This window comes from Hyaena hyaena, unplaced genomic scaffold (assembly GCF_003009895.1).
Source record: "Hyaena hyaena isolate Hyena2069 unplaced genomic scaffold, ASM300989v1 scaffold_400, whole genome shotgun sequence".
NCBI classification, from domain to species: Eukaryota; Metazoa; Chordata; class Mammalia; order Carnivora; family Hyaenidae; genus Hyaena; species Hyaena hyaena.
Window position 1 is genome coordinate 1662946 of NW_024081031.1, and position 24894 is coordinate 1687839.

At 39.7% G+C, this 24894-nt stretch overlaps 1 protein-coding gene across 1 annotated transcript; it reads left to right on the forward strand.

Moving 5' to 3' along the window:
- Positions 1-14014: 14014 nt before the first annotated feature.
- On the forward strand, positions 14015-19385 carry LOC120245002 (disintegrin and metalloproteinase domain-containing protein 20-like). Its single transcript, XM_039251847.1, has 2 exons — positions 14015-14164; positions 16818-19385. The coding sequence occupies exon 2, from the start codon at positions 17002-17004 to the stop codon at positions 19180-19182; it is 2181 nt and encodes a 726-aa protein (XP_039107778.1). The 5' UTR covers positions 14015-14164; positions 16818-17001; the 3' UTR covers positions 19183-19385.
- Positions 19386-24894: the final 5509 nt, after the last annotated feature.

Sequence of the window (24894 nt, forward strand, 5' to 3'; positions counted from 1 at the left end):
AAAAAAAAAAAAAAACATAAAATACCTAGGAATAAGCCTAACCAAAGATATAAGAGATCTGTATGATGAAAACTATAGAAAATCTATGAAGGAAATTGAAGAAGACACAAAGAAATGGAAAAATATTCCATGCTTATGGGGCAGAAGAAAAAATATTGTTAAAGTGTCATTACTACCCAAAGCAATCTACATACATTCAATGCAATACCAATCAAAATTGCACCAGCATTCTTCTCAAAGCTAGAACAAACTATCCTAAAATTTGTATGGAACCACCAAAGACCCCAAATAGCCTAAGTAATATTGAAGAAGAAACCCAAAACGGGAGGCATCACCATCCCAGACTTTAGCCTATACTACAAGCTGTCATCATCAAGACAGTACGTTATTGACACAAAAACAGACACATAGACCAATGGAATAGAATAGAGAATTCAGAATTGGACCCACAAATGTATGGCCAACTAATCTTTGACAAAGCAGGAAAGAGTATCCAATGGAAAAAAGACAGCCTCTTTAATAGATGGTGCTGGAAGAACTGGACAGCAACATGCAGAAGAATGAAACTAGATCATTTTTTCACACCATACACCAAAATAAACTCAAAATGGATAAAGGACCTGAATATGAGACAGGATACCATCAAAATCCTAAAGGTGAAAGCAGGAAACCACCTCCTTGACCTCAACCACAACAATTTCTTACTTGACACATCCCCAAAGGCAAGGGAATCAAAAGCAAAAATGAACTGTTGGGACCTCATCAAGATTAAAAGCTTCTGCACGGCAGAGGAAACAATCCCTAAAACTAATAGGGAGCTGACAGAATGGGAAAAGATATTTGCAAATGACATATCAGATAAAGGGCTAGTATCCAAAATCTATACGGAACTCACCAAACTCCACACCCGAAAAACATAATCCAGTGAAGAAATGGGCAGAAGAAATGAACAGACACTTCTCCAAAGAGGACATCCAGATGGCCAACAGACACATGAAACGATGCTCAGAGTCCCTCATCATCAGAGAAATACAGATCAAAACCACACTGAAATATCATCTCACACCAGTCAGAGTGGCTAAAGTGAACAAATCAGGAGACCGTAGATGCTGGTGAGGATGTGGAGAAACGGGCACCCTCCTACACTGTTGTTGGGAATGTAAACTGGTGCAGCCCCTCTGGAAAACTGTGGAGGTCCTCAAAAAATTAACAATAGAACTCCCCTATGACCTAGCAATAGCACTGCTGGGAATTTACCCAAGAGATACAGGAGTGCTGATGCATAGGGGCACATGTACCCTAATGTTCATAGCAGCACTCTCCACAATAGCTAAAACATGGAAAGAGCCTCAGTGTCCATCAACTGACAAGTAAATCAAGATGTGGTTTATCTATACCATGGAATACTACATGGAAATGGGAAAGAATGAAATCTGGCCATATGTAGCAACATGGATGGAACTTGAGGGTATTATGCTGAGTGAAATAAGTCAGGCAGAGAAGGACAGATACCATATGTTTGCACGTATAGGAGGATTAGGAGGAACTTAACGGAGGACCGTGGGGGAGAAGAAGGGGGGAAATAGTTGGGGAGAGGGAGAGAGGCAAACCATGAGAGACTCTTGAATGCTGAGAACAAACTGAGGACTGATGGGTGTGGGGGGGCAGGGGAGAGATGGGCATGGAGGAGGGCACTTGTGGGGATGAGCACTGGGTGTTATATGGAAACCAATGACAATAAACTATTTAAGAAAAAATAAATTAAGATATAATTGACATATAACATTGCATTAGTTGTAGGTATACAACATAATGAATTGATATATGTATATGTTGTGAAATGATTACTTCAATAAGTTTATTTAACATTCTTCACAACATATAATTTAAATGTTTTTTTTCTTGTGATGAGAACTTTTAACATACACTCTTAGCAGCTTGCAAATTTACAACACAGTATTGTTAACTGCAGACACCATGCTGCATATTACATCCCCAGGACTATTTTATCTTATAATTGGAAGTTTGTACCTTTTGATTCTTTTCACCCATTTCACTCACCCTGCACCATTGCTTCTGGCAACTGTCAATCTGTTCTCTGTATCACTGAGTTTCTTTTATATCCACATAAAAGTGAGATCATACTGTATTTTCTTTCTCTGTCTCTTGTATCCTGAAATAAATCTTACTTGATAATGGTGTGTTAACCTTTTAATGTATTGTTGAATTCAGTTTGCTAATATTTTGTTGAGGACTTTTCCATCTATGTTCACCAGATACTGTTCTGTAATTTTATTTTCTTATAGTGTCCTTGTTTGGTTTTGGTACCAGGGTAATGCTAACGTTGTAAAAAGTTTGGAAGTGTTCCTTCCTCTTCTGTTTTTGGTAAACCTTTAGAAGAATTGGTGTTCTTCAAATGTTTGGTAGAATTCACCAGTCAAGGCATCTGCTTTTCTTTTTTGGGAGGTTTTTGATTACTGATTCAATTTCCTTGCTAGTAATTAGTCTGTCCAGATTTTGTTTCTTCATGATTCAGTCTTGGTAAGTTATATGTTTCTAGGAATTTATCTATTTCTTCTAGATTGTCCCATTTGTTGGGATATAATACTTCACAGTAGTCTCTTATGATCCTTTGCATTTTGGTGGTATCAGTTGTAACATCCCTTCTTTCATTTCTAGTTTTACTTATTTGAGTCCTTTTATTTTTCCTTGATGAGTCTAGCTAAAGGTTTATCTTGTTTGTGTTTTCAAAAAACCAGCTTTTTGTTCCATTGATCTTTTCTATTGTCTTTTTAGTCTGTGTTTCACTTATTTCTGCTCGGATCTTTGTTATTTTCTTCCTTCTGTTAACTTGGGGCTTAGTTGTGTTTTTATTGTTGTTGTTGTTGTTTGTTTGTTTTCTTCTTTTTCCTAGCCTAGTTCTTTGAGGTGTAAAGTGTGGTCATTTAAGATTTTTATTGTTTCTTAATGCAGGCATTTATTACTATGATCTTTCCTCTTAGAATTGCTTTTGCTGCATCCCGTATGTTTTGGCATGTTTTATTTCCATTTTCATTTGTCTCAAGACACTTTTTTTTATTTCTCTTTTGATTTCTTTTTTGATCCATTGGTTGTTCAGTAGCATTGTTTAATCTACACATATTTCTGATTTTTCTACTTTTCTTATAATTGATTTCTAGTTTCATACAGCTATGGTTGGAAAAGATGCTTGATATGATTTTAATCTTCTTAAATTTATTAAGACTGTTTTTGTACCTACCATATGATTTATGCTGGGGAATGTTACAAGTGCTCTTGAGAAGAATGTATATTCTGTTGTTTTTGGAAGAATGTTCTGTAACTATCTGTTAAACCCATCTGATCTAGTAGGTAGTTTCAGCCCAATATTTCTTTATTGATTTTCTGTCCCAGTGATCTGTCCATTGATGGAAGTGGGGTATTGAAGTCTCATACTGTTACCATATTACTGTCTGTTTCTCCCTTTATTTCTTAACATAGACCTTTAGCATCATAAATTTTTTCCTAAATACTGCTTTAGTGGCATCCCACATATTGTGATTTATGTTTTTATTTTCATTCAAAATGCTATCTAATTTAGTTTTTGTTGTCATTTAAATTTTTAATAGACTACTTTTCATAGCAATTTTAGGTTCACAGCAAAATTGAGTAGAAAGTACCTTGTTCCCATATACCCACTGCCTCCATACAAGCACAGCCTCCACCATCACTGCCATCTGCACCTGAGTGGTACATTTGTTACAGTCAATGAACCTACATTGCTGTCATTTTCATCCAAAGTCCATAGTTTACATTAGGGTTCACTCTTGGCATTGTATGTTCTTCGGGTGTAGACATGTGTATGATGACATATATTTACCATGTAGTATCATACAGATTAGTTTTTCTGCTCTAATAATCCTCTGTGCTCTGACTGTTCACACTCCTCTTTAACCCTGGACAACCACTGATCTTTTCACTGTCTCCAAGGTTTTGCTTTTTCTAGAATGTCATATTGTTTGAATCATACAATATAGAGCTTTTTCAGATTGCCTTTTTCACTTAGTAATATGCATTTAAGTTTCTCCATGTCTCTCTTCATGTCTCAATCTCTCTTCTTTTTTTTAAGCACTGAATAATATTCCGTTGTTTAGATATAACACAGTTTATTTATCCATTCACCTACTGAAGGACATTTTGGTTACCTCTAAGTTTTGGCAATTATGAGTGAAATTGCTATAAACATGTGTTTCCAAGTTTTTGTATGGACATAGGTTTTCAACTCATTTGGGGAAATATCAAAGAGCATGATTACTAGATTGGAAAGAGTATGTTCAGTTTCATATGAAACTGCCAAACTGTCTTCGAAAGTGGCTGTACCATTTTGCCTTCCCACTAACAATAAATGAGACTACCTTTTGATCCACATCCTTGCCAGCATTTGGTGGCATGCGTGTTTTGGATCTTGGCCATTCTAATAGATGTTCAGTGGAATTTCATAGTTGTTTTAATTTGCAATTCCCTGATGACATATGATGTTGAGCATCTTTCCATATGTTTATTTGTCATCTGTGTATCTTCTTTGGTAAGGGGTCTATTTAAATATCTTGTCTGTTTTTATATCAGGTTATTTGGGTTTTTTTGTTTGAATTTTTAACAGTTCTTTGTGTATTTTGAATAATAGTCATTTATTAGATATGTGTTTTGTAAATATTTTCATCTGGTCTGTGGCTTGTCTTCTCATTTTCTTGACAAACTCTTGCAGAGCAGACAGAACATTTTAATTTTAATGAAGTTTAATTTACCAGTTCTTTCTTTCATGGATTATGCCTTTGATATTGTATCTAAAAAGTTTCAATATAACCCAACTCCAGATTATCTAGATTTTCTTGTTTGTTATCTTTTAGGAATGTTTTGCATTTTGTTTGTTTATTTTTGAGAGAGAGACAGACAGGGCGTGAGCAGGGAAGGGGTAGAGAGAGAGGGAGACACAGAAACCAAAGCAGGTTCCAGGCTCTGAGCTGTCAGCACAGAGCTGGACACAGATCTCAAACTCAAACTGGGATATCATGACTTGAGCTCAAGTAGAACACTCAACCAGCTGAGCCACCCAGGCGCCACTAGTTTTGCAGTTTATATATAGGGATATAATTCATTTTGAGTTAATTTTGTAAAGAGTATAAGGTACATGTCTAGATTCATTGTTTTGCATGGGAATATCCAGTTGCTCCAGCACCATTTCTTTCTTTTTTAAATGTTTTCTTATTTTTAACAGAGACAGAGCGCGAGTGGGGGAGGGACAGAGAGAGAGAGAGAGAGAGAGAGAGACAGAATCTGAGAGAGACACAGAATCTGAAGCAGGTTCCAGGCTCTGAGCTGTCAGCACAGAGCCCAACACAGGGCTCGAACTCATGAACTGTGAGATCATGAGTCGAAGTTGGATGCTTAACCAACTGATCTACCCAGGCATCCGACTCTAGCACTATTTCTTAAAAAGACTATCTTTTCTATATCATATTGCCTTTGCTCTTTTGTCAAAGACCAGTTGTCTATACAGTTGACCCTTGAACAACAGAGATTTGAACTGCACAGGTCCACTTATATATGGATTTTTAAAAAATAAATGCAAAACATACTTTAAATTTATTTTCTTTTACTTTTTCTTTTCTCCAGCTTTCTTTATTCTAAGACTATAGTATATATTAAATATAACATAGAAAATATGTGTTAATCAGCTGTTTATGTTATCAGTAAGGCTTCTGGTCAGCAGTAGTCTTTTAGTTTAGTTTTGCGGGAGTCAAAAGGTACATGTGGATTTTCAACTGGTTGGTGCCTCTAACCCCCATATTGTTCAAGAGTTAGCTGTATTTGTATGGCCCTTTTTATGTACATTATATTTTACTTATTTGATCTACTTCTCTGTTATTTTACCAATACCACATTGTCTTGATTACTGTGGTTTTTTATAGAATTCTTGAAGTCACATAGTGTCAGTTTTCTAATTTTATTCTAATTTATTGGCTCCTCTGGGTCTTTTGCATATCTTTGTAAACTGTAGAATCACTTTGTTGATATCCACAAAAAATTTGCTGAGACTTTATTGGGATTGCATTGAATCTATAGATCATTTGGGAAGAATTCACATCCTGACATTATTGAGTCTTACTATCTATGAACATGGAATGTCTCTACATTTTTTTTGGTTCTTTGATTTCATCAATGTTGTACTTTTCCTCATATAGATCTTATATATATTTATTTGATTTATACGTAAGTATTTCATTACAGAGGGGGACTAATGTAAATTGTGTTGTGTTCAATCTCCACAAATTTGGGATTTCCAATTACTTTCTGTTATTAATTTGTTAAGATATATTTTATGGCCTGAGATATAGTTTATCTTGGTGGATGTTCCATGTGAGTTTGAGAAGAATGTGTATTCCATTGGTATTGTTTTAAGTATTTTATAAATGTCAATTGTATCAGTAGATTGATGGTGGTGTTAAATTCAAGTATGTCCTTACTGGTTTTCTACCTGCTGGATCTGGCCATTAATGATAGAGGGGTATTGAAGTCTCCAACTATAATAGTGGATTCATCTATTTCTCCTTGCATTTCTATCAGCTTTGCTTTTTATATTTTAATGCTCTGTTGTTAGATACATACACAATAAGGATTGTTATGTCTTCTTGGAGAATTGACCCCTTAATCGTTATGTGATGTGTCTCTTTATCCCCAATATTTACCTTGCTGTGAAGTCTTCTCTGTCTGAATCTAATTTATCTATATCAGCTTTCTTTTGATTAGTGTTAGCATGGTATATTCTTTGTCCCTTTACATTTAAATTTTATGTCTTTATGCTTAAAGTAGTTTTCTTGTACTCAGCATATAGGTGGCTTGTTTTTAATCCACTTTAAAACTCTGTCTTTTAATTGGTGTGTTTAGGCCACTGACCTTTAAAGTGATTTTTTTTTTTTAAGTTTTAATGTTTATTTATTTTTGAGAGAGAGAGCATGAGCAGGGGAAGGGCAGACAGATGGAGACAGAATCCAAAGCAGGCTCCAGCCTGATTCGGTGACCCAGTGAGATCATGGCCCAGTGAGATCATGACCTGAGCTGAAGTCGAACACTTAACCGACTGAGCCACCCAGGTGCCCCAACATTTTGCTTTTTTCTATTGACAAATCTTTGGGAATGTTATGTCATGGATTCTGATTTTTTTTTTCTTTCTTATTCTTCTGATATTCCCATTATACCCATGTTAAGTCACTTATAGTGGTTCAACAGTTCTTGGATATTCTGTTCTATTTTCTTTTCTCTTTTTTCTTTCAGTTTAAACACTTTTATTGATATATTCTTGAATTGACTGATTCTTTCCTCAGACATGTTCAATGTACTGATGGCCTCATCAAGGCATTCTTTCTATTATAGAGTTTTCAATTTCCAGCATTTCTTTTAGATTTTCTAATCAGAATTTTCATCTCTCTCTTTACATGACTGTTTTTTCATATTGTGTACCTTCTACATTAAAGTTCTTAGCATGTTGATCATAGTCGTTTTAAATTTCTGGTCTGATATTTCCAACATCTCTGCCGTATCTGATCTGGGTCTGATACTTGCTGTGTCTTTTCAAAATGTTTTTTTCTCTTTTATATAACTTGTAATATTTTTCCTTATAATCAAGGTATGAGGTACTTAGTAGAAGGAACTATAGTATGTAGGCCTGTAGTGACATGGTGGCAATGTATAGGGGGAGGGAAAGTTCTGAATATTCAGATTAGGTCTGAATCTCCAAGTAGCCCTGTACACCTATACTATGACCCTCACAAATATTCTCAGTTCATCCACCCCTCCTCGGTGGAATAGGATGACTAGAAGGGGTTAGAGTCTTGTATTTCCTTCCCCCCCAGTCCAGTTATGTGCTGATAACCCCAGTAGATTAGTCTATGGGAAATAGTTGCTCTTTAAGCATTATGAAAAAGAATAGAATGCTCTGGATGTGTTTCAGTTATGGCTACTTTCATATCTTCCTGCCAAAACCAGGAAGGGATTTTTCTCTGACATCAGCGTGGGAACCTGGTAGGTTCAGGGAGATAAAACTCCCAAAAGTGTGAGAGGCCCTCTTAAACAGGCCCTCCTTATATTTTTAAGTCTCAGACTTGTCCACACCTACCTTTCAGCTATTCATCAATTATAGTTTAAATTTTCCTATCCATTCCAGTTTCCCACAGAAATTTCTGCTTGTGGCTTTCTGCTCTGGTAAGTAAGTTATGGGGTTTCCATATTCACTGTTGGTCTCTTCATCTTTGGAGACAGCAGTTTTTCCATGACTTCAATTCTTTTATGGATCTCAAAGAAGTGATTACATTTTAGTGTGTTCAGCTTCTTACTTGTTTGTTATGATGGAGTCATGACTTCCAGTCTCTGTACATGCTGCACCAGAAACTTGGTGTTTCTCTGCATATACTTTCCTTGGTCTTTCTGCTGCTTGGAGACCTCTGAGATTCCTGGTGTGGTGTGGTTTCTATCATTAATTATGGAAAAATTCTCAGCCATTATTACTTCAAATACTTTTTCTGCTGCTTCTTCTCTTCTCCTACTTTTATTCTCTTTCCGTATATGTTAAACCTTTTATAATTATCCTACAGTTCTTGGATAGTCACACCCTACACCCTCCCTCAGTTCTTTTCTCTCCATTGCAGTTTGGGAAGTTTCTGTTGACATATCTTCAAGCTTTCACTGATTCTTTCTTTGGCCATGTCCAGTCTACTCAAGAGCTCATCAAAAGCCTTCTTCATATATGTGGTCATATTTTTGATTTCTGTCATTTCTTTTCAGTTCCCTAGAGTTTCCATTATCTACTTATATTACTCATCTCTTGTATATTATCCATTTTTTCTGTTCTACCCCTATTAGTCATGGTTATTTTAAGTTCACACTCAGGTAATTCCAAAAACTCTGCCATATCTGAGTCTGATTCTAAAGCTTGCTTTGTTTTTTCAGACTGTTTTCTTTTCCTGTCTTTCAGCATGCTTTGTAATTTTTTGTTGAAAGCCAGATATGATATACTTACATGGCAGGGGAGATACCATGATCATGAAAGCCAGATATGATATATAGGGCAATAGAAAATGAGGTAGATAGGCCTCTAGTGTTTATCTGACCAGAAGTTAGGCTGTGTTTATTCTTTCCTGTAGCTGCAGGTGTGAGAAGTTTCAATTTCCTCTAGTGTCCTTGTTTTTGTCTACCATATTGTCTTAGGATTTCCTGAGAAACTCCTTAAAAGAGAGTCTGTGTTTTATAGTTCTTTCCAGTGTAATCTACTTATACAGAAGCCCCTTTGGTGTGGTGTGCGGAGTGGGAGGATAAGAAGCATTCTGTGATCTTAGATCAGGTCTCAGTCTTGTAGTGGTCCTGTGCTCCTGGGCTATGAACTTTACATGGGCATTTAAGCTCCCCTGCCTCCCCATCCCCAAACTTAAGTGACATAGGATGGCCAAAGGAGGGTGAAGTTTGGTAATTTCACTTCCCTCAAGTTGAATAGGGCTCTGGTGAAGTCTTTCCCCTTGCTGGTTAGGCCTTTGTTTTGAGGACCCTCTGGGTGTATTTCAGGGTGGTTACTGTTACCTTCACCATATGCCCACAGGTTGCTTTTCTCCTCCTCTTGGTCAAACATTTGGTGATTTTTTTTTTATCCTAATCTTTATTGTGAGTATCTGGTAGGTTTTTTAGAGATCAGACTTATGACAGTATAGAGACTCCCCTTAGAGTGAGCCCTCAAGAGTTTTTAATAATGTTGTTAGTCAACACTCCAGGAATTCACTGAAGTCACCATTTACATGTCATTGGCTCCAGCCACTTCTGCTTTAGAGAAGCTCATCCCTATTCTCTGTATTAGCTCATTTTTCCAGTTTGTTTGTCCTGTGGTCACTGGTCTGATGGACCTAAGAAAGGTCATTGATTTTTCAGTATGTTTAACTTTTTTCTTTTTGTGAGGGTGGGAGTGATGATTTGCCAGCTCTTTACATGCCAGAGCAGAAACCAGAAGTACATCTGTTATAAAGTTTGTACTCTGTTAGATTTGTTTTATGCTATGAATGTCATCAGTTTTGGTAAATGCCCTACATGCATTTGAAAATGATGTGTATCCTGCAATTTTTGAGTAGTGTTCTGTATGTATTGATTGGGACAGTTTGATTAATGCCATTTAATTCTATGTCTTATTTTCTACTTGCTTGTTCTGAGTAAACGTCTGCAAATATGATACTGGGTTTTTTATTTCTTCTTCTTGACCTCTCAACTCTTGCTTCATAGGTGAAGCTCTGCTCTTAGATGCATACAAAATACTATGGAATGGTTCTTCCTATATTAAATATATTCCTCTTTACCTTGAGTAATACCTCCTTATCTCTGGCAGTATTTCTCTTGTCATATTTTTTGAACTTTATTTATTTTGAGGGAGAGAGAGAGAATGAGAATGAGCTGGAGAGGGGCAGAGAAAGAGGAAGAGAGAATCCTTAGAGCCCAACGTGGGGCCTGAAATCACGAACCATGAAACCACAACCTAAGCCAAAATCAAGAGTTGGAGGCTTAACTGACTGAGCATTCAGGTGCCCCTCGTCAGTTTTTTAAATTAAAATTTTTTAAAATTTCAGTATAATTAATGAACAATGTTGTATTAGTTTGAGGTATACAATATAATGATCCAACAATTCTATTCACCTTGTCATCTAATACGTTTTCTTCAGACTTATTTTTGTTAATGTCTGCACTGTTTACTTTTTTATATCTTGATCTTCATATATCTTTTGCTTTCAACCCTTCATAACTATTATTAGCTACGTAATTATTAGCTACATAATAGATTTGGTTGTATTGTGTTGTTGACTAAACAAATCAGAACTGAAAGAGCAGGTGTACTTATAATTACCCCTACTTTGTTTAGGAAAATTAGTAACTCTTCAACCCACTTGCACATGCAAAATAGCTGAGTAACTATGGGTGTGATTGGTTATCATTATCCCTGTATCTTCAAAGCCTTAGATCATGGCACAAATGTCTGTAATTCCTAGACATTAAGGCATTGCTCTTAGGTTACTACTGTTGAAGCAATTGCTGGAGCTTAATTAGTAAAGTTTGATTAGGATATATCTCTGTTTTATTACTATTCAGTCATTTGTATTACCTAAAAACACTTTGAGAACCCGCTATACCAGAGATTTTGTGAAAGGGTATATTGTTTTTAATTTATTTATTTTTGAAAAAAAAATTTTTTAATGTTTTATTTATTTCTAGGAGAGAGAGAGAGAGACAGCATGAGCAGGGGAGGGTCAGAGAGAGAGGGAGATACAGACTCTGAAACAGGCTTCCAGGCTCTGAGCTGGCAGTCAGCACAGAGCCCGACGCGGGGCTCGAACCCACGAACCGCGAGATCATGACCTAAGCGGAAGTCGGAGGCTTAACCGACTAAGCCACCCAGGCGCCCCAAATTTATATTTTTTTGTATAGATTCAAACTCTAAACATTAATGTAGAGCTCTTTCATTTTTCTATTACTTTTTTTTCTATTTTGTTAGTTTGGTTTTTCAAGGGATTTTTCCATGCCACTTAATTTTTTAAATTTACTGACAAATTTATTCCCGTATTTAAATGTTCGTTATATATATATTTTTTAAGATTTTTAATGCTTTATTTATTTCTAGGAGATAGAGAGAGAGACAGTGTGAGCAGGGGAGGGTCAGAGAGAGAGGGAGTCACAGACTGAAACAGGCTCCAGGCTCTGAGCTGGCAGTCAGCACAGAGCCCGACGCGGGGCCCGAACCCACGAACCGCGAGATCATGACCTAAGCGAAAGTCGGACGCTTAACAGACTAAGCCACCCAGGCGCCCCTCGTTATATATTTTTTATAATAGAAACTACTATAGGAACACTTACTGGCAATTTGTGTTGTCTCAATTTAGTTTTTGATCAATATTGCTGGGTGTTTGTCAGTTCCTTTTAAAGAACCGGTGTTTGGCTTTATTTTGTTTTTAGTATTGTTTTTATGTTTTATTCTACCATCTTTATTTTATTTATTTATTTATTTATTTATTTATTTATTTATTTATTTATTTATTTTAGGGAAAGAGAGAGAGAGCATGAGGAGGGGAGAGGGGCAAGGTGAGAAGGAGAGAGAGAATCTCAAGCAGGCTCCACACTCAGCATGGAGCCCATTGGGGGCTCAATCCCGTACACTGGGAGCATGACTCCAGCTGAAACCGAGAGTCAGACACTCAACTGATTGAGTCACCTAGGCCCCCCTCCCATCTTTATTTTTAAATTGTATCTACTATTGAAGTTTAATTAGATCTCATCTTTCTAGCTTTGTGACATTATATCTTATATAAAATATTTTCAGTCTTTCTCCTTTTTAAAAAACTATTTATTTTTGAGAGAGAGAGGGCAAGAGCACGGGGAGAGACAGAGAGGAAAAAGAGAGAGTCTCAAGCAGGGTCCACACTGTCAGTGCAGAGCCTGATGTGGGACTTGAATTCACAAACGGTGAGATCATGACCTGAGCTGGAATCAGGAGTCAGAGGCTTAAGCAATGGAACCAACCAGGTACCCCAATATCCTTTTCTAATATATACGTTGAAATACAAAAATTCCCATATAAGCATTGTTTTAACTGTATTCTACAAATTTAATATGTTGTTTTTTCATTCAGTCCAAAATGTTTTTAATTACACATTTTGATCATACCTGGACCATGGCTTGTTTAGAAGGCTGTTTTCTAATTTTGAAGCAAATGACTATTTTCTAGCTCTTTTTCCTATCCAGGTTTTTAAAATTCTGTAGTTAAGGAACATATAGTATACAGTTTTTATTTTTACTATTTGCTGAGACTTCCTTTATGACCATGGATATCATCTATTTTGCTAAGTATCTCATGTGCAATTGAACCTAATACCTGATTTGCAGTTGTTGGCTATAGTGTTTTATATGTGTCAGGTTAATTTGATTAGCCTTCTATATATCCTTATTCTTTTTTATGTGTGATTTTTCTCTCAGTCGCAGAGAGAAGTATGTTAATATCTACAAGTAGATTTTGGATTTGTCTATTTCTTTTTGATTTCTCAGTGTTTTATTTATATGTTTTGAAGCTATGTATTAAATAGATACAAAATCCTGTTTAATTTGATCATACTAAGTATATCTTTATCTCTGTAACTACTTTAGCTTTTCTGTTATTAATATCATGTTCTCCCCCCCTTTTTGCCAATATAAATTAGTAATATATTAATATTATTTTAGGGTAGAAATTCGTTCCTCTCAATTCAGATGTCGAATTTGTTCCTCTGGAGCTTGTTCAATTAGATTCTGATTTGCATCTACAGACAATAAAAGATGGTAAGAGTATGTCTTGAGGAGACTAGGTATCTCCTTGCAGAGTAACTTCCCCAGAAGGGACAGGGTCTCAGGCTATAAGTGGCTAGGATGTTCAGGCAGGAGAAGTCTGGCTTCTCTCCCGGTAAAGGAGACTCAGGTACACTTGGGAGAGTCAAGATACTCAGAATCAGTTAAGTCCACCTGGAGTTCTTCTTTGCAAGCGTCAGGGTTTTTTCCCTTCTCAGTGGACTAACTTTCCCACCAGAGTCTTGGCAAATATACACATTCAACTTATGTTGTGACTCTGTAACCTCACAATTAAAGTTTGATTTTTTTTTTTTTTTGTAAGAGTGGCTCTATGGCCAAAACAAATGAGAGATTCTTTTAGGTCTGCCATTTTAGCTCTTTGAGTTGAGAGTTTAGAGGCTTCATCCTCACTGTGCAAATTCTCCAGAACAGTCTTTGAGGTACTTCCAGCCATCGTCACACTTGGTCCCCACACATATGCTTCAGTAGTACACTTCATCACAGTAAACATTGGTTGTAATTTAGTTCATTGTGATGCCATTGCATGCTCATTGCCCATTGGACAGGAGTCCAGCAGCTTGTAAACCCATGGACATGCCCATACCAATCCCAGAGTCCCATAGTATCTGTCTTTCTTGGCAGCACTCTTGGTACCAAGTCCTATATCTGTCAAGATCTAGACCAGAAAAGAGAAGCCTACCAAGAGTAATTAATCTAAAGGAATTCTTGAAAAGTTTCTAGAGGACTGGGAAGATGACAAGGGAATGCTGAGGTACACAGAGGCATTAGTTGCTAGAAGAAGCTCTATGCCTAAGAATGGGGGGGAGGGGTGGGAAGAGGATGGGGTTATAAATAGACAGTTTCATAATGGGCCTCATAGATCTGGATTATAGAAAATATGGCTTTGCTCAGGTCATGTCAGTAACTTAGGAAGTCAGAAAAGGGGTTCTGTAGAGCTAATAGCTGTTCTTCCTATAAGGTGATGCTGAGCTGGTACTGTGTCCTTAGGGACTTGGAAGGTCTTCCAGGATTGTGACTCAGCTCTGAGAGAAGCAAGTGCTATACACATGGGCTTGTATCAGGGTGCTTTGTGGTGTGCCTGAAACATCTGAGGAAGGGACACTGGCTACCTAGTGTGGGTCACCCAGGGTACTGGAGGATGGCTCTGTACATCTGGTGCTCAGACTTCTGAGAAGGGCACACTGCACACTGTCCATCTGGTACTCATACCTTTGTTAGGGCTTAATGGAGCTGGTTCTGGGAATGTGGTAAACAACTCTCCCCATCAGAGTAAGGCATCATGGCTGGGAATTTATAGAACATAACAGCAGGCAGATAGGTAATTACAAGTTCCTTGTCCTCCTTTCTTGCCTTTTATTCCTTCTCTTGTATCCCTATTGATAAAACTTCAGGAGGGGCGCCTGGGTGGCTCAGTCGGTTAAGTGTCCGACTTCGGCTCAGGTCATGATCTCATGGTTCATGGGTTCAAGCCCCACATCGGGCTCTGTGCTGACTGCCAGCTCAGAGCCTGGAGCCTGTTTCAGATTCTGTATCTCCCTCTCTCTCTGACCCTCCCCTGCTCATGCTATATCTCTTCTCTCTCAGAAATAAATAAAACATTAAAAAAATTTTTTTTAATTTCAGGAAGCCAGATAACAATGGAGAAATACAATGTGCAGATACCATCTCCAGCTTCATAGACAAAGTACACATTTTAGTTTTGGAGTTCAGGAAATAGTGTGACAAGTGTCAATAGAATGCTGCTATAGCTTCTGTGGTAACAGCAGAGGGTGCTGATGTGTGTGAGGTTCTCTGATACTTAGTATTGTGTCAGTCGGTTGTGGCTCACTAAATTGACTTCATGACCTTGTTATGGCTTGTGACGTAAGCTTGAGAAACACTGAAATGAGTCTGACTGACCATGAGAGGAGACTTGGTAAGTTAGGGGTTTTGGGGAATTTGAAATAGCTGCTGGAAATTGATGAAGAGGAAAACCTCACACTGCTTGAAGTGCTGGTAACAGTAGAAAGGAGGGCTTTGGAGTGACATCAGTTTACATGGTTTATGGTAACACAGTGTTCCTTCAGGGCTTATCATAGGAGCAATACAATGTTGACAGACTGATGTGTCTCAAAGATTCTCAGCAATGAACTTTTCTATTATTACCACATTATATTTCTGACAAAGCTTTATATAGATTATTCTCCTCTTTATAATGCTTTATCTTTTTTTTTTTTTTGAGAGAGAGAGAGAGAGAGCGCGCATGTTAATGTGCACATGTGCACAAGCAGGGGAGGGGCAGATATGTGGGACTGAATCCACAAAGTGAGAGATCACGACCTAAGCAAAAATCAAGAGGCAGATACTTAACCGACTGAGCTACCCAGGCATCCATATAATGCTTTATCTTTAATATCCCTCTTCCAACTCACACATTCTCATCTCTTTTAAAATAATTTATGCTTTTTAATTTTGTTTAAGTTTTAGTTAGTTAACAACATACAGTACAATATTGGTTTCAGGAGTAGAATTCAGTGACTCATCACTTACATACAACACCCAGTGCTCATCACAAGTGCCCTCCTTAGTACCCATCCCCCATCTAGCCCATCCCCACCCACCTCCCTCCAGCAACCCTCAGTTTGTTTTCTATTGTTCAGAGTCTCTTGTGGTTTGTTTCCCTCTCTTCTCTTTCCCCACCCCTTCCTGTATATTCATCTGTTTTGTATCTTAAATTCCACACATGGTATTTGTCTCTCTCTGATCGACATTCTCATCTTAATATTCCCAGATCTGTAGCATATACCAAGTATATCATGAAGAGAGAAATGGAGAGGAAATCTAGTAATTAGGATTTCACCTCTTCCAGAGATACTTTCCCTAAAAGGATTCATTTAGTATTCTTGGCTTCCACTAGCCATCCATTAGTTCTGAAAAAGCATCCAAATGTGTATAGGTGTTCTTGACATTATAATGCTATGGATATTTTTCATACTCTATACTGCTGGATCCCATTTGTGTACTTAATTAGGATATTCATCCACCAGTATATGTTCCAGTGTGTCTCCAAATCTCCAAATTTGTTTTAACTTTTGCTTTCAAATATTCAAAAAATTATTGATACTTTTAATAAAATTCAGTGAGTGAATTTTTATGTATCTATCATCCAGTTTCAACCATTATCTATAACTAACCTCCTTCATTTCTTCCTCTAGAAACGTGTCCTTCCCCAGCCCCTGCCTGCCTATACACACACACACACACACACACACACACACTTAGATGTATATATGTGCATATGTGTATATGTATATGACAATCTCAGACATTTTATTAATTCTAGCCTCATTCCAGTTGAAGAATCACTTTTACCTCACTTTTTCTCTCTCTGTCCCACCCTTCCTACCCCACCAACCCCACTCTAGCTCTTTCTTTTTTTAATTTCCATTTTCAGCACTGCAATTCTGATGGTCCACCTCTTCTAGGACACAGATCCATAAAGGTCAACACTGCACCCTAAGCAGCTCAGAGAGAGGAGCCAGACCAGCAGTACCTCGTACCCTACCCTCTTCTGCCCTGGACAGGTAGCCCCATAATGACAGTTCCATAATGGCAGTGGATGAGGCCCTGGTGCACATCAGGATCACTCTTCTGCTACTCTGGGTTGGGATGTCGCTGTTCATTTCTGGCCACTCTTGGGACAGGCCCTCCCAGCACTTTTCCTCCCCAGAACTGGTGGTCCCCTTGAAGGTGACTAGTAGGGACAGAGGTAAAAAGGCTCCAGGCTGGCTCTCCTACAGCTTGCGGTTTGGGGGCCAGAGACACATTGTCCACATGAGGATCAAGAAGCTCTTGGTTTCTAAATACTTCCTGATGTTCACCTACACAGACCAGCAGGCCCTCAGCCAGGATCAGCCTTTTGTTCCTGATGACTGCTACTATCATGGTTACGTGGAAGGAGTCCCCGAGTCCCTGGTTGCCCTCAGTACCTGTTCTGGAGGTTTTCGAGGAATGCTGCAGATAAATGACCTTGCTTATGAAATTGAGCCCATCAGGCATTCTACCACATTTGAACACTTGATTTATGAGATAAACACTAATGAGACACAAATCCCAACTATGAGATGTGGGTTAACAGAAGAGGAAATAGCACGACATTTACAGTTGAGAGCCTCATATAATTCTACTCTGATACAAAGTTCTTACACTGGCTGGTGGACCCACTTGCGGTTTCTTGAGCTGGGAGTAGTCATGGACTACAATCGATTCCTCTACTATGAAAGTAATGAGTCAGTAGTGCAGCGTGAAGTATTTAATGTTATCAATATAATAGATGTCTTATATGACTCTTTGGAGGTCAATGTAATTTTGACTGGGCTTGAAATCTGGAGTCAAGGAAACCTGGTTACTGGCGATAATTTAGACAAGCTTGCACAGGATTTTGGCGTTTGGAAGACTGCCAATCTTGATTCCCGAATGCACCATGATACTGTCCATCTTTTCATAAAAAAAACTTTTGGCTCAACGCTTGGAGCTGCCTATGTTGGAGGAATATGCCACCGTCCTTATAATAGTGGAGTTGATGTTTTTGAAGGAGATAGTCTGTTTTATTTTGCACTTACTGTGTCCCATGAACTTGGTCATAATTTGGGTATGCAGCATGATACTGATCAATGTGTGTGTGGGCTTCAGTGGTGCATAATGTATCCCTCCCGGAAGGTGACAGTGAAGTTCAGCAATTGCAGTTATGGCCGGTTTTGGGACAACAGTCTCACTAGAGGATCATGTATTAAGTCACTTCCACAACCTGCGAGTATCTTTAAGGGACAGTTTTGTGGGAACTTAGTGATTGAAGAAGGAGAGGAGTGTGATTGTGGAACCATACACCAGTGTTTAGATGATCCCTGTTGTCTTTTGAACTGTACTCTGAAGCCTGGAGCTGCTTGTACTTTTGGAAATTGTTGCAAAGACTGCAAGTTCATGCCATCAGGAACTGTGTGCAGATATCAGATGAGTGAATGTGACCTCCCTGAGTGGTGTAATGGGACATCCCATCAATGCCCAGAAGATGTATACATACAGGATGGGGTTCCCTGTGGTGACGATGCCTACTGCTATGAAGGGGGATGTTCCAACCATGACAAGCAGTGCAGGGAGATTTTTGGCAAAGATGCAAGGAGTGCATCTCAGAGATGCTACAGAGAAATCAACACCCAAGGAAGCCGATTTGGTCACTGTGGTGTCATAAACCTAATATATAAAAAATGTGACACCCCTGATAGTCTCTGTGGGAGAGTGCAGTGTGAGAATGTGGAAGTAATTCCTAATCTGACACAGCATTCTACAGTGCATCAACTTCACCTCAATAATGTCACTTGCTGGGGCACTGATTATCATCTGGGGATGTCCATACCTGATATTGGCCAAGTGAAAGATGGCACAATGTGTGGTGAAAAAAAGATATGCGTCCACAAGAAGTGTGTCAACATGACCGACCCACCACAAGGCTGTCAGGCTGATCAGACCTGCAACACGAATGGAGTCTGCAATAATAAGCAGCACTGCCATTGCAACCACGGATGGGCACCTCCCTTCTGCAAGGATGTGGGCCTTGGAGGCAGTGTCGACAGCGGGCCGCCTCCTCAGAAGCAGGCGGAAGTAGGAAAAGAGAAATGGTTGAACTACCTGCCTTTATTGTGGTTTATTCCTTTTACTCTTTTCGTTTTACTTTTCGTAATTATACTTTGTAAGAAAATTTTGGAGGAGGAGAAGGAGGAACAGAAAAACTGAGACTCCTGCTGCATTAAACAAATCTCTAGCACCTCTTTTAATAATACAGAAACATTAGGGCATGTCTGACTGTTTAAAGAAAAATTTAAGGATCCCTCATATCAGGATCAGAAGCATTAATATCACACCAAAGGATTTCTAGCGTGTACTTTCTTACTCTTCATGTTTTAAGCAATATTAAAACTTCATTTTTTCCCCCGGAAGTCGTCTCTTTTTATTTCCTGGGCAAAGGCACAGCAAGGAGATATTTTGTAAGCTGATGTCTGTCAGCTCTAAACCTCCTCCAACCTTTGTACTCTAAGATGTAAGGCCAGGGATATGTCTCTACAGATCCCACCTCTGTTCCATGTTTTCTTCTGGGTAACTGTACCAACAGAGGGCAGTAGAAGTAGCCTACAGCGCTGTATGAGGGGAGAAGGGAATTACTTTCCTGTGTGCTGAAAGTTACTCTGTCATTTTGGCTGGGCCCATTCACTCTAGTAGCCAAGTTTGATTTTGGACTCCAGTTTTGTTGGCTCTTTAGAACCACCTTCTTTCTCAGTCACTGACACCCTCAGAGGTCTGACTTGCATCTCTAAGGTTAGCAGAGTGGTCCTCCTCTGAGTTCTGACCAGCAGCTGGTCTCTTGCCCTGCTCTGCAAGGGACCTCCTTGAATCACCAGCATATTGATAAACCCACTTTCCTTTGTTCTTTCCTCTTTCTTTGTTCTTGCCTTTATTCCCCTCACCCTAGGGCTATCAAGTGCTTTCGGTAGTTATTTCACTGTGACAGTCTGAATTCTCCAGAAGCAGAGTTAGAGCTTAGATTGGGAGATTTTGATAAGGACCAACCGCCGTGAAAAGGTGAGGAAGTCAGTTGTGCACTGCACTGCAGCCTTGGCCAACCTAGCAGCGAGCTCTAGAATAAATATTGCCACAGATTTGGCCCAAAATGGCCAGGTCTTCATACCTTCTCTTGCTCATTTACTGGAGGTGGGGTGACCTGGGAATGAAACTGAGGCTATCCTAAATAGCTGACATCTGGAGGTTCTCTGCTGATTATAATCCCCACAACTGTTCAGCAAGACTTTCCTTGAAGGAGAATCAAAGTGGCCTATTTGGGGCTCTTGGGTGGCTCAGTCAGTTAAGTATCCAACTTTGGCTCAGGTTGTGATCTCACGGTTGGTGGGTTGGAGCCCCGCTTCGGGCTCTGTGCTGACGGCTCAGAGCCTGGGGCCTGCTTCAAGTTCTGTGTCTCTGCTCTCTTTCTCTCTCTGCCCCTGCCCCAATCATGCTCTGTCTCTCTCAAAAATAGACATTTTTTTAAAAAGTGGCTTATTTGGATATTCCACAGTCCAGTCTTTGCATTGCTCTGAATCACTTTTCCATATATGTTCTGGGAACAGCTCATCCAGGATTCAAATAAGCATCTCTGCCTGTGGGAAACCTATAAGAGGGAGATTAATGAGATGAAGCACAGTCCCTACTGTGTTTGGTATTGGGGCTGAAATGGATACTTATTGTCTCTCTCCTCCACTATCCATTCTAGTTTCCCTCACCTTTAGATAGTATTCCGCTGGCTTTGGATGATAATCATTACCCAGGTCTTATCTTCAAAGCACCTGGGTGTCTAGTCACCATTCTCAGGCTGAGATGGCTGAAATTTCTCCATTTCAAGTCACAGTGGTGCTAGAGAATACCAAGGAGCACCAAAGGAGATTGCCTGGATTTCATACATATTCCCTGCATCTCCATGATTTAACAGCAACACTACCTCTTCTCAGTGATTGGGCTCAATTACACCTGTGACACCTCTTCTTGCTATTAGAGAAGGGACACAAGGAGCCCCAAAATCCCAGGTGTCAGTTTTAGCTTATAATTCCACTGGGACTCTAGCTATGTCCCCTTGTGAAAATGTGACCCCTTTGGGGACCAGAACCTCTAACCTTACAGAATTGAAGGGGACAAGAAGCACAGACCATCTGAGTCATAGGAAATGGTGACATGTGGTGCCACTCTGGCTTCCAGTTCTTGATTCCCAGACCCAAGAAAGGATCTCTGGTTCAGTGCATACAGAATCCATCCTAGAATGGTATCCGTATTAGGGTTCTGTTTCTCTGAATGGGATTTGCATATTTACCTCTTCCCCAGAGGAGTATATAAAGTCCTTGAGTGATTTTTACTTGTCTTGATGTCCTGTAAGTTAAATACTATGATGTGAAATTAACAATACCTAGATACTGTGGTCTAAGTTCAATATTTCACCCACATGATAAGGGAATAAGGAAAGAGGAAAATGGAAAGATAACAGGAAATATGAATGTAAATGTATTCATAGCAAAAGATATAGTCATGGCTCTTGCAGTCCTGTTTCTATAACTGGCCACATAGTTGCAGCTGATATTTGTAACCATCCTCTTCCACCTCCCACTCTATTGCCTTTGCCTTCAGCAAGTACTTCATCTGATCATAGCTCTTTATCTGATGGTGTGACCCAAAACCTTCATTCCTAAATGGTCGGAACCATTAATAGTTCTGCCTGGATTGGGCTGTAGTTTTCCATTGACCTTAGTCACAGAGCATGCTAGTACTGAAAGACACGTTAGGGGCTCTCCTGTGTTACAGACACTCTCACTTGCCATTTTACTCTGACTGACTTACTGTGAAGTAGTAGACCAATTTCCCTTTGGCTATCAGGATTAATCACCCCAGCCATCACCATAACTCCCTTCTTTGCCTGTGGATTCAGAGGCATGAGGATCCCAAAGTGGCCAGGTGGAAGTCTTACCTTCCAGTGAATGGAATCAGTTTGTCTCCTGGCAGAAGTACTGTTCCCTCTGGGACTAAGCCCTCTGAGCCAGCAAAGCATGAAGTTGTGGGAAGAGGAAGCAAAAATTTTTCTGGTAAGTCATTAAGGTTAATAGTGAGTGCTGCCCCTCCCCTTTCCACCTCTTGATTCCTGGACCCATGAATCTTGGCTATGAGAGAAATAATATCATATGTTGGACACTAATTCAGGGCATATACAGCCTTCTGGAGAGCCTGGCCTCAGCCCTGCAAGGTATTGTCACCTAGCTGGTGCTGTGACTTAGTCTTGAAAGGGCTATTCCACCATTCTATAAAGACAGCTTCTTCAAGGGATACCTGGGTGGTGGCTCAGTCAGTTAAGTGTCAGACTGAGGCTCAGGTCATGATCTTGTGTTGGTGAGTTTTGCCCTGTGTCAGGCTCTGTACTGACAGCTCAGAGCCTGGAGCCTGCTTTGGATTCTGTGTCTCCCTCTCTCTCTGCCCCTCCCACTCACACTCTGTCTTTCTCTCAAAAATAAACAAACAAAATACAGCTTCTTCAAGATGGTGGGGAGGATGGTAACACCAGTGAATTCCATGATCATGGGCCCATTGCCGCACTTCTTTTGCCGTGAAGTGAGTTCCTTGATCAGAAGCAATGCTGTGTAGAATACAGTGATGACAAATAAGGCTTTCTGTAACTCCATGGAAGCATTGTGTTCAGGGAAGGAAAATCTGTATGCATAGTGTCTACTCCAGTAAGGATAAAATGTTGCCCCTTCCTTGATGGAAACAGTCCAATGTGATGGACCACCTTCTGACATGCAAGTAGCTGGCTGATTACCTCAGAGAACGGTGCCCTACTCAGGGCTCAGTGTGGTCTTGCCACTGCAGATTGGGCAATTAGTTGTTGCGGTAGCCTAATCATGCTTAGTGAGTGGAAGTCTGTGTTGCTGAGCCCAAGTGTAACTGCCACCCTGAAACCACAACTACTTTGTTCATGAAACCATTGGGTCATGATGGGTGGCTTGGGAAAGAGGCTGACTGGTGTCCACAGAATGGGTCATTCTATCCACGTATTAAAATCATCTGCTGAGGTAACCCTTTGGTGAGCATTCACATGGAACACAAATATGTTTGTGCTTTTTGGCTATTCAGAGAGCCTGATCCACATACCTCTTTCCTAAATTTCTTTGCCACTAATTTTCAAACCATGTCCATTCTAAGTCCCTGCCCATGTGGCCACAGCCGACACATTGTTATATAATCCCATATCTAGCCATTTCTCCTAAACTAAGTGAAAAACGCCTAAACTGCCCATTTGGTGCACCGCCCAGCGTTCCGCCCACTAGGGGGATTTCCCTTCAGGGATGTCTCAGACAGGGGTGGCAGTGCTGTAGCTGTCCACAGTCAGACGTGCCTGCATACCATGCATACCATGCAGAGCCATCTGGAAGCCAGGCCTGAGTCTTCTCTTCCCCTGTCAACTGATCACAGGGAACTCCCCACGAGGCTGTATGTACAGGCTGGGAGAGAGAAAGCAGTGGAGCAAGAGTAGGAACTTTGGACACTTGGACCACTTCTTCATGTTACTTCAGGGCCGCCTCAGGCCTGATCTTGTATGTATCACTTCTGTTTGATGGAGTGTTGGTGTACAAGCTCACTTTGTGGGTTGGTGTGTCAGAGAACACCCAGTTCATGACAGTTACCACAGGTCACATGGTAACTTGGTGGCCCATGAGCAAGCATTCGGTCTCTATTAAGACCTAGTAATAGGCCAAGAGCTATTTCTCAGAAGGAAAGTGATTTCTCATCTGAAGGTGATGGCAAAGCCTTGCCCTCAAATCTTAAAAGCCTGCATTGCAATTCATCTCTAGGGAGCTGCCAAAGGCTCCAGACAGCATCTCTGTCTCTGCCACTGCCACTTCAAACACCAGCAAATCTGCTGGATCATAAGGCCCAAGTGGAAGAACACCTTGTGCAGCAGCCTGGACCTGTAGCAGAACCTCTTCTTCTGGGCCCCACTCAAAACTAGCAGCTTCTCAGGTCACTTGGTAAATGGACTGGAGTAACATTTGAATGAGGAATATGTTGCCTCCAAAATTCAAAGAAGTATTGTGCCTCTATCTTAGTTGTAGGAGAGCCAGATACAACTTATTCTTCACCTTAGAAGAGATATTTCAACATGCTCTAAATAACAGGACCCCTGTTTAGGGGGTACCTTCTGAAGTAGAAGTGAAATTTAGATTTACTTCCCACCCTGATGTGCAAGTGTCTTACCAATAAGCCTATAGTAGTTGCTGCTTCTCACTTACTAGGTCTAGTCAGCATAATGTCATCAATGTAATGGACCAGTGTAATATCTTGTGGGAGGGAAAGACAAAATCCTTGCAAACTAAATTATGATCTAAGGATGGAGGGTTGCTATACCCCTAAAGAGGTATATGTATATATATCACTGTCCTTACCAGCTGAAAGCAAACTGCTTCTGGTGGGCCTTACGGACAGGTATGGAAGAAAAATGCATTTGCTAGACCAATAGCTGCATACCATGTACCAAGGATGTGTTAATTTTCTCAAGCAATGAAACTACATCTGGTACAGTAGCTGTGATTGTAGTCACCACCCAATTAAGCTTACAATAAAATAATACACTGTCATTCTCTTAGATTTATCTGTCGTCTGCACAGCCCAAATAGGAGAGTTGAGTGGGAATGTGGTGGGAATCACCAGCCTTGCATCTTTCAAATGGTGGCACTAATCTCTGCAATCCTTCTAGGGATGTGTATTGCTTTTGGTTTGTTATTTTCCTACGTAGAGACAGTACTAAATGGCTTCCACTTGGCCTTTTCCACCATACTAGCCCATCCTCTACAGGTCAAGAAACTATTGTGAGGATTTTGCCACCTGTTAAGTACATTTATTCTAATTACACATTCTGCAACT

Coding starts and splice junctions, on each gene's coding strand:
- LOC120245002 (XM_039251847.1), top strand. CDS start 17,002: ATGGCAGTGGATGAGGCCCTGGTGCACATCAGGATCACTCTTCTGCTA.